This window comes from Battus philenor, unplaced genomic scaffold (assembly GCF_028537555.1).
Source record: "Battus philenor isolate CCGP_79_NKW_IND1 unplaced genomic scaffold, ilBatPhil1.0.hap1 SCAF_1, whole genome shotgun sequence".
Classification (NCBI taxonomy): domain Eukaryota; kingdom Metazoa; phylum Arthropoda; class Insecta; order Lepidoptera; family Papilionidae; genus Battus; species Battus philenor.
Genome location: NW_027181661.1, coordinates 13,303,101 through 13,314,056, shown reverse-complemented (window position 1 = coordinate 13,314,056; position 10,956 = coordinate 13,303,101). Strand labels below are relative to the sequence as shown.

The 10,956-nt window shown below is 29.8% G+C and overlaps 1 protein-coding gene across 1 annotated transcript; it reads left to right on the top strand.

The window, feature by feature from the left end:
• Positions 1–8,270: 8,270 nt before the first annotated feature.
• LOC137920649 (alpha-tocopherol transfer protein-like) lies at positions 8,271–10,956 on the top strand. Its single transcript, XM_068763891.1, has 6 exons — positions 8,271–8,454; positions 8,963–9,122; positions 9,209–9,270; positions 9,739–9,932; positions 10,062–10,266; positions 10,402–10,956. The coding sequence occupies exons 1-6, from the start codon at positions 8,271–8,273 to the stop codon at positions 10,608–10,610; spliced, it is 1,014 nt and encodes a 337-aa protein (XP_068619992.1). The 3' UTR covers positions 10,611–10,956.

The following is a 10,956-nucleotide window of genomic DNA, read 5'->3' as shown; positions in this document are numbered from 1 at the left end:
TATTCTTCGCTCGCTGTTTCCCAGTTACTTTATAATGTTGGCAAAATTTACCTAATATTTTAACAATAGGATTGTCTAAAGACAGTTTAACAAACAATGTTTTCAGTGTAATCAAGCAATAATTAGGTAACGATTGCATATTTAACAGTTACACGTTCTTTAGAGGAGCCCAAATGTTACTTATTATGAACATAACAGGAGCTTGTTGCCTGGCCAAGCAAATGACAAAACAATAAACGTAATAAAAGCCAAAAATATTAAGCTATTACAAATTTTTAATTGGTAGTAAACAATTCAAGTTCAATAAATTAGTAATTTATTTATTCACTCATTGTGCCAATACCTTATCTTATAAGCATTCTTTACCGGTCAACCCAAAAATATTAATATACGGAACATTGAAGAGTACCGACTTACATAATCAAAAAAAGTAGTTTCAATTAATGATTCTATCCGCATATTGCATACTTTACTATAAAAACCTTTTATTTGAGACCACGTCCATTTTAATTATAGCTAAATTCTAAGTTTACATACTCTTTTTAATTAAAACTGAAGCTAGTAGAAAAAATGAAAATGAATTTAGGGAACAGAAGTTATATTAAATTATATATTAATAAGAAATTTTACTTCATTACTTGATTTTCCCTTGCAAAAATTATAACTGTTAATTTAAAAGTTATTTTCATTTGAAACAACTTTTGCTTTATTTACTTAGGTTAGTAATCAATAGATATTTAAATACTTCATTTTCTTATTAAAATCTATAGAACATCATAAGGTTGTTCAACTAACACCAAAGCATGTACGAAACCGCTAGAGTTACGATAGTGAATTATTGCCAAACTGTTATTAAAAACGACGGCGAGCAGTTGCGTTTCTCAATTTGTAAATTATAACATTATATAATCGGTATCTAGATGTGTATAACATGCTGAAGCATTCATTGTGCGCTAAAATCGCCTACACTATTTACTATAACTCAACATTTACTAATTATTTAAACAAACTTGACCTCATTTGACATACACAAGATATAGTTTCCAGTGTTCTTTAGGAATTTTATGTAATATTATGACGAATAACTAAACGCCAATGATAGTTAATATAATTATTATTAACTATGAATATTATTACTATTAGTTTTATAAAATTCAATTTTGTTTGTTAAAGGATTGTAGTTTTCATTTTCGCTAACCTCCGTAAAGTAATATAATGCAATAAACAAAATTTACATAACAAAACATGTGGCGTGTATGTATTAATATTTAGTAATATTTAAGTTAACGGTAATAAAACTTCTAACGAGAAGGATTATGAAACATTTCGAATAAGTACACCATGAGACGTTTACCCTTTATGTTCCGCCAACCTTGGCCTACTAAGAGAGTGCCTTTCTCGAGTGCATGTCGTTGACTCAAGTCTATGTCGTCAGAGCCGAGCATACGCGGCACAGCAATTGCCGTAGATAATAACCAGACATTTTACTACCAAATACAAAAGAAGATATTTTAAAGTAGAAAAGTTTTTAATGAAAAAATTTACAATTTTTTTTAAATTAGCTTTAGGTCTGAAATAATATTTTTCATATATGAATACATTACCATAAATGAACAAAATATAAATTCATTACCAATTTTATTTTCTCCGTATTTTTATGATATTGTAAGGGGTTGTTGTAAAATCTTTATAATTTATTTGTTATCTGTTAGTGAATGATGCACCCTGCTCAAAAGCAATGGTTTCAGAAGTAATAAATAACATCGTAATAAAATAAGAAAAAGCATTTCAAAAAAGTGATTACTAAATATTACATTCAATTACCGTTCACTAACTGACGCCGCAGACTTTGTACTACATGAAGTTATTAGCATGTTGCAATGCATTGGAAAAATTAATAAATGATATGATGAAATAACATATTTCAGTGATCAATTTTCATTGATCATCTTCTTTAAAGCTTTTGCTATCTATTTCCAATCACTCTGTATATAAGTAAATGACCTCGAGAAATCCATGTTTGGAAAAGTGCAAGTAGATGTAGGTCATTGGACTTCGCAATACATAATCGGATGCTGGTTTCGTCTTATTTAGCGTTGCATCTTGCTTCTCGCTTCGGCATATACATGAATGTTTCATTAAGCTTTCATAGGTTATTTTCTGCTATGAATTCACTTTCCCTTACGGACGTTGTAAGATGAAATATTATCATACATTACATTATATGATATTACATTATAAAACATTAACTATATTTATTATGCTGATAATTTTATAAAAAGTTAATTGGTTATTTTTGTATCATAATAATATATATTTCAATTTGACCGATTTATTATTAACATCTAATTTTTCGTACGGCTTCATAACCTTGTTTCTGTCTTCGTTTCTTTTACATTTAATAACGTAACGTAATTTAAATTTTTACATACATGTCGTTAATTTAAAGTAATTAATTATATTATGTTAAGATAATTTAAAAGACTTTATTGATTGCAATAAATACATATTATGTGAAACAAATAAAAAATCCTAATTGAATTATCACAAATTTTTGTACGGACCCGTTCTGCGGAAATAAAAAAATAAACTTACCAGCTGTTTGTTAGGAAATTATTATGTACATATTAAAAGATACAATCGCGATTTTATTTATTTGTTAAGTAATTTTCTGTTCATTTCTTCGTATCAAAAATAGCAATATATCATCCGCACAGTTTTCGCAAATTCAATATTCACACGCGCTTATACTTAATAGTTATAAGTTAAAATTACTAAAGATACACCAAAATTATTAATTCAATATTTTTTTCATATTTATCCTTTTTTTTAAAATTAATCATACAACTTCAAAGAAAAATTATCTGAAAACAAATCTAGTTCATACTGTTCTAATGAATGAATTAATTAGAGATTTTTGTCTAGTCTAAATTGAATTATTTTTTTTTATATTTGAACAGCAGTAACATGGAATACCATTACAGGAATATATGACCATAATCTGTTTATTTAGGTATAAATTTCTATACGACGATTTATGGTCGTAAAATAAAAAAAAAACCGCTTCTAATCCAAATCAGTTACGGCCAATTAGCGTACTACGGTATGATGCTCAGCCGTTGAATAAGCATGACCACAGTGGTGTAATGAATCAATTACAAAATTTGATCTCTTTTTGCTTAGCTTTTTTTTTTAAAAAATCCCGTCGTTTCATAAAGTTTACATAAAAGTTATTAGATACTACTGTAAGGTGGACTTAGAAAAAAACATACGTAATTATAACATAGTAAATATTATGATTAGGATTGTAACATCCTTTCAGATGGATCCGCTGATTAGTTTTTCGTATAAAACATGCGTGATTTGTAAAATCCGAATTTGCTTTAGAAAGTCCGTTAAATATCAAAACATAAATAATTCATTGTTTTTCAAAATAGTCCCTTTTTTTTCTCAATCTTTGTAGGAAGCACACGGCCTCACTCTTCCTTGAGGATTTTTTTTATGACTTTTTCGAACGCTAGCATCGCTTCTTGTGCATTTTAAAACCGTATTCCATGCAGTTTTTCATTATTTGTGGCAATAAATGAAAGGATGACCCAACATTTCAATATCCGCCGTAGTCAAATGCTCGTATTCGTCCTGCAACATAAATTTATTTACGTGTTAGATCCATAATGAAGTTAAGACAATTTTCAGTAATTTTTTCTTTTATATTATCTTATTTACAGGCTTATTTTGAAACTGTATGCAATCACTCTTTATACAAGACATACTACAAACGTTCAAAGATTTTTAAAGATTTCAATAACTTTGCATTTAACAGTTCTTTTTATTTTTTTCTTATTAAGTTATAAAACAGTTAAACATTAATATTATTTTGCACTGTACTAGATATGTGTTGATTTTAATTTCATTCTAATTTCTACCTAATGAGGCTTTTCTTCTAATAACATAACAAGTGGTCACTATAAACAATTCAAAGAGGGGAAACAAAATTAATTTAAAAACCTAATGAACTATTTATTATATTAATGTGGTGTCTTTTAATCGAAATAAGTACTTGACCATATAGAATGTTGCACGATCAACAAAACAGAACGTAAATCTTAGTGGAAAAAATGAATTCGTATTTTGTAGAAAACCATATATTTCTTGTTTGTTTTAATCTTTAAGATGTGATTTCAAGAATGACAATATTATTACTCACGTTCGTGACGCTGAAGAAAAACTATTTCGTTATATTGTATAATCTGTCTCGTTTTGTGATTCTTTTTTATGCAAAACACAAACCCTAATTTTCTACGCAATGTCTGTTATAATTTGAAATTTATGTAACTGTTACGGTGGTTGTCACGGACCGATGTATGAAACATTTATTAAAAGATTCTAATCTAGTAAAAAAGTAACGAATACAGTTCATGGTAACTACTTTAAATTAGATACATTATATGTTTTATTGGCATAAATATATCACATTTTTAATGGTAATACTAACAAGCTTTACTAATACGCAGCTGTTGGATTAATATCATAAGAACCGTAAAGTAGTTTTTGTAAACTTTTGTGTTTGCGATAAAAATTATACATCAAAGGAACTCTAAAAATAATTAGTAATTAATGCAGTTTGCCTTTTCATTGGATTCATATTTTTTAAACCTTTCATTTAATTCCAAATCATTAGAACTGTAAATAAATAAATGGTATTTAAAGGATTTAGATAATTCTGTGTATAGGTTAAACAAATACAGAAAATGTTGGCGATACCTTCATCATTGCAGAGTCAGGATATCTAAATAATACTACGAAATTCTCCGCAGAAAGTATTGTTGAATCCAGCAAAAGAACGTGTAATTCGGCGTCAGCTCGTAGTCTAGTGCAGAACGTGAAGGCGTGAACACGTGTTCATTTTAACTTTAATTTGTGTAGAAATTTTGCATAGGTAAGTTACTACTAACACTTTTTAAAAAATTTAAACAGCACCGCGATATATAATGTATATAACAAATAAGCGACGTTGCGTATGACTTCAATATTTACATGTTGTGGTGATGTATATTTGTGTATGAAGATATATGTAGTTATATGTATTTATGAATATATTTAGAGAAATCTGTTAGATAAGGCAAATAACAAACTAAAACCTTATAAACAAACATTATTTTAGGTATATCAAACACTTTATGATTACGATAGGAAGAGTTTTAAGTAAATTATTTTTTATATTTATAGGAATGTCGTAAGGGAATACTACTTAACAAACAAAACGACGTTTGTCTATTTGTGTTATTTCAGTGAATGTAATTTTCACTAATTTTCACATTTTGTACATAAATTTTGCAATGCGGACTTAATATATTAATAAATATCATCGTCATCATAATCATGTTATAATGTTTTTTTTTTCAAATGATTGTACATTACACTTGCAAAAACGTTTTATATCAGAATAATTGGAAATATGAATGAATCAGGCAAAATATTATTCAATTTACCACATAATAGATACTCCATTCTAATCCGCATTGCGAGATAAATTAACCAGATCTTGCATAAACGCAAAGTCTACTTACTACGTAAACACTATAACAAATGGCTTTTTGGAAGCTTATTTTTTGAGAGCACTCTAATTCTCGACAGTTTTGAGTTTTTAATTTTTGTGCAGTCTCTACTCCCTAAGGTTTTGAGAAAGATATCGTGAGTAACATTTTTTTTATTTAATAACACAATGCCTAAGGAAATAAATTTAAATTAAATAATTTTGACCTAATTCTATTATACGAGATCGTTAAATTTACCGCGTCGTTGTTAGTTTGTTATAAAATCGTATACATACTCGTAGATCTATGAAAGAATAAAACACTTAATGGTGCCTAATCGCAGGCACAGCAAGTTCATTTCTGTTTTTATTACCAATTAATTGTTATTACATACAAAACAAATAAAAAAAATTGTTTACCAACAAATTAAGTTTTTGTATTTGTAATGGCATTGTTTGATATTTTAGAATTTCAAAGAAAATCGCACTTGAAACGTGTTCTATTTCTTTCTTTCTTATTTCCGAAATAAATAAAATTCATTTTTCATTTCATTATCTAAAAAAAATCAATACGAATTGCAATTTGTTTTTAAACTTTATACAATTTTTTTTAACTATACATAAATCGCCTTTAATAATTTATCAAACTTTTAAATAGTGGAAGCTGAAAAAAGTAACACTTTACTATCAAAATCTGCCATATAAAAATCTCGTGTAGTTGCGATCATTTAGACAGGTTGTCGGAATGACATTTACAATTGAACACTTGTGTTTCGTAAAACATTTGTACTCGATTCTAGATGGAGCCGGTATTTAATTACTTCTTGTTGATCTAATTGCCGCCCCTATTATTTTCATTACAACCAGGGTAATTGTTTATAAATGTATAGCTCACTTGTACACCTATTTCTTATGTAAAGTGATAATTATTTATGATACTATGATCCTATGTAAAGTGATCAATCTTAAAAATGTGACATTAATTAATTTTTACTATTGACAAAATAGAGTAAATTTTTTGGCAGTAAAAAATCTACAGAAACGATAAGATAAAGATAGTCTCTAAAGATAAAGTTTTGTTTCACTATATTATCATTACGGTTTTTTTAATATGTCAAACCATTAATATTTGGATAAGATGTAACATACATTGCCGTACTGTATATTATTGATAATAGATTCGTATTAAAAAGGGGCTTCATCCGTAGTGCGAGAATATTAGTGTTTCGCGATAAAATCACCATAGTTAATTAAATTATTAGACTAAAGAGATAAACAATCTCATACGTACTATAATGTCGAACGCCACCTGCCACTACTTTGTTATGGGTAGGGTATAACACTTTTTTCCTTGTGGTACAAATAATATCCACATAAATGTGTAAGCTAGTTTTTTATGTTAAATAATTTATTTTATTTCTTGTCGAAAATTATTATTTTTATTAATTATTTTAATAAATATTTCTTGAATTCTACAATTATTCAAACTATGATGATTGTTCTTACTCCGATTGTTCCATAGAATATGAGTTTGTAAACATTACAATTATCTCAGATGAATTTGAAAGTAATCTATATTACAGTAAGTTACATAACCCTTTAAAATTGTAGTTGGCTAATAAGACGTCGACGTGCGGTTGCCTAACATTGCATGATACTGGAAGACACTGAGTCTAATAGGTGTATAGTAGAAATTATGAAAAATATTTAAATGAAGCTATTGTAATACATAATACATTTTCGTAATTTTTTTAGTAGTTGTTAATTTATGATGACTTATTGATTACGGTCAAGGTTTGATCGATTTAAACTTAATACATGAAATGCATTAGCATTCAGTTAGAAAAAAAAATATGTCATTGCTATCCAACACAAAATTACTTACCCCTAAAACTGAAAATTAACTTCAATTCGCAATACGCGTCCCTTGCAAAATGTTTCTGTAAATAGCTTATTGCAAAACGCGTCTTTGGAGTTGACTAATAACGGTATAGCATTTCAGTTCAGATAGTCTTTACTTATCACCCCAAAATATATAGCATAAACATTAAAAGGAGTTCAAAATTACATAGTGCATTCCAAATACTAATTTTCACATTGCATAAAAAGGCAGATCAGTGTCAAATTCAAATAGTGTTTATACCGCCCTGCTGATAGAATGAGTTATATACGGAGATAATATTAACTCGTAATGGGGAAAGACGAACTTTGTAAAGTCGTCGTTAGATGCTAAATTCAGGTTGCTTTCAATCGGTCTTATTGGAAATCAATGGGGTAGGCTTATGTCCAGCTGTGAACGTTCTGTCTTTGAAAAGGTGATAATATTAACAGTATACTATAAAATATGACGTTAAAATAAATAGAGCCGATTTTTTTGGGATAAAGCATTTTTTACGTCCTTTCAGGATTCTTTAATGATGCATGATTATAATGTAACATGAATAGAAGAAAAATGATGAAAGAAATATTAACAGTTCTTGTGACAAAAACATTTTCATCCTCCTCCTTGGGTCGTATCTCTGAATAATGAAGATCGTTGACTTGTTTTAAAAGTTTGTGGCGCACTATATCATCTTATCAGTAAATATCTTCGGCGGTGTGTATTGCTTTGGCTACTGTGGCATCGAGCGTAGTTTAAGACTTCATTTTGATGACAAAACTGTCTATGTAAGAAAAATCAAAAAAAATATGTGGTGAAAGTCATAAACATGTATAGCTTTTTTCTAGAAACAACATGTCGAGACGTTTAACAAAACGATACCTCACGCTATCCGACAAATACGAATGTCAGCTCTCTGAAGAGACAAAAGCGGTGGCGGCGGAAGAGCTGAGGGAAACTGAAAACTCACGAAGCCAGTCTCTTGATGCACTCAGACAATGGATGGAGCAGAATCCTAAGTTTATTGCGGTCAGAATGGGTAAGAAAATTTTTGTAAAAAATAGTGAAAACTTTATTCACACTATGATGAAATAACACAATTAAATAATTTTTAATTTGTTACTAAAGTGCATAGAGAAGAGTAATAAGCACATTAAAAAGTGATCACGAAGATTTATAAAGCTAGTTTTATATTGTAATTTTAGAAAAGAAGAATAAAAAGAATATAACATTTCTCGATGGTAAAAAGGAAACGAACTTTTTATAGAGCCTTGGAAACTATTTATTACCTATTTATATCATATATATATTTATTATCAAAAATTATTTTCTATGCTATGGAGACTAAAATTTATTTTGTTTGTAAACTTGTTAATATTTTATATTTTAAATATTTAGTGCGACTCTTTCTTTGTTTAAAATATAATATTTTATAATAGTTTAATCATTTTCTCTTTTTATTTTGTTTGCGTTGTCTAGACCTTTATTCGACCTCTTTGTTGTCTTAATCAATTCCCTAGTAATGATAAATCTGGTATAAACCGCAGATTCAAATTTCCTGCTGCGGTTCCTACGTACTAAGAAGTTCAGTGTGCCTATGGCACAAGAAGCAATTGAACGCTATGTACTGTTGCGACAATCCTGGGGCATCGCATTCAATCAACTGGACCACACGCTGCCCACTATGACCGAACTTATTAATTTGGGGTAATAAATTATTGCAGAGTTCAATTATTTTAAAATAAGTAAAGTTTACTTTTAAATTGTTAATTAACATTATATTGTTGTTTTAGCTATATATTTGTAAGTCCTTATAAGGACAAGGCAGGACGACGAGTCATCATATACAGGCCGGGTAAGGATGTTACTTTTACTTTTTAAAGAATTATTTTCCATTATATGCAAGTTAAAGAGGAAAACATATATTGCTGTACAATATATGAGTGTGCATTAGTTCATCTTGGCGAGGAAGTAAATCTAGGTTAATTAAACAGTAGACTAAAGTGTTACCTAAAAAAACTCAGGGCTTCCGCCGCAAGCGTCGACGGCGCACTGATGTACCAAAGGGTATGATACTTGCTCCAGTCACGTTGCGCGTACACTATAGCGTACACAACGGTTTCGAAAGCACTATAACTGATGCTTTGTACTAAAAGCCAAAAACGCTGTGTTGCTTCAGATTTTTATATTTCAAACCGGGGATTCACCGCGTTGGTGCCAAAAGATGTCGGTCAAGTTAACTCGCATTTTACCTAGACTTTATATGATTTACACTGTTAATATACTCAATAAGGTCAAAACTAAACATTTTGAAAATTTCCAGGCGTGTTCGATCCGTACAAATACACGAATCAAGATATGTGTCGTGTAATGGCTATCTGTTATGAAACGTTAATGGAGGATGAGGAGTCGCAGATTCGTGGACTCGTACATTTTGCAGACGGCGGTGGTGTCGGCTTCCCTCATTTAACACTTTTTACACCGAAAGAAGCAGTAAGAATTGTTAAAAACGGCGAGGTAAGTCCACTTTTTTATTATCTTCTTGTCGTATTCTTTAGCCTTTCTATGTTACTGTGCTCTATAATTTAAAAATAATTATACATATATGTATCTCTTTTTTAATCCAAACTTTTATTTCTATAATAGCGCACTATCCCACTAAGACATAAAGAGATTTATGGAGTAAATGTCCATCCTACGATCAAGTTCGCTCTAGACTTCGGTATGGCTCTGATTTCTGAAAAGATTAGAAAACGAGTGAAACTGTACACGTCAATAGCAGATGTAGAGATTGACAAGAATCTACTGCCACAGGAATATGGAGGTGTAATGCCCATGAAAGAAATGATTGGTAAGTTCAAACATTTTATCATACTACCATTATATTCAACCTTTCTTAAAAATCGATAAAACTGTTTTAAAAGATAAGGCTTTTCTTAAGAGTTACGACTGCATTAATAAAATAAATTTTTGAAAAAATTTACAGAGCTATGGAAAATAGAATTGGCAAGCAAACGTGACATTTTGTTACTGAACGACAAGATGGCGGTTCGCTTAGAACTGTACAGCGAAGGAGCGCGGGAAGGTGCAATATCAGCGCTACGAGCGGGAAAGAATGGTTGCGCAGCCAATGAAACCGTTGGCGATGCCATGAGGGGGCTTACTGGCAATTTTAGAAAACTCGAAGTAGATTAAATCCTGACTGATTTTAATTATTAGATTTAAAAATAAAATCATTTTGTAAGCCGTTTAGTTTAGGTAGCGAGTTTTAAACCGATTCTCGTTTGAGTTAACTGATTCTTGATATTGCATCGGTAATATATTTCAGCTCATATATATGTATATACGATAATGTAATCATCGTGGTACATCACCAATCAAAAGCAGATTGAATGTTCGAACCTCTCGGGTGCCTATAAACCGAATGATACACGCCTGGTCGCTCCGTGGAGTAAATAGTTGAGTCGAAGCTTCCAAAACAGTTCTTGAACTTTGTTTGAAATAGTTTTGGCTCGACGCCTTCAGTGTCGTTATCTGTAAT

Coding starts and splice junctions, on each gene's coding strand:
- LOC137920649 (XM_068763891.1), top strand. CDS start 8,271: ATGTCGAGACGTTTAACAAAACGATACCTCACGCTATCCGACAAATAC. Junction 8,455..8,962: donor GTTTATTGCGGTCAGAATGG/GTAAGAAAATTT, acceptor TATAAACCGCAG/ATTCAAATTTCCTGCTGCGG. Junction 9,933..10,061: donor GAATTGTTAAAAACGGCGAG/GTAAGTCCACTT, acceptor TTTCTATAATAG/CGCACTATCCCACTAAGACA.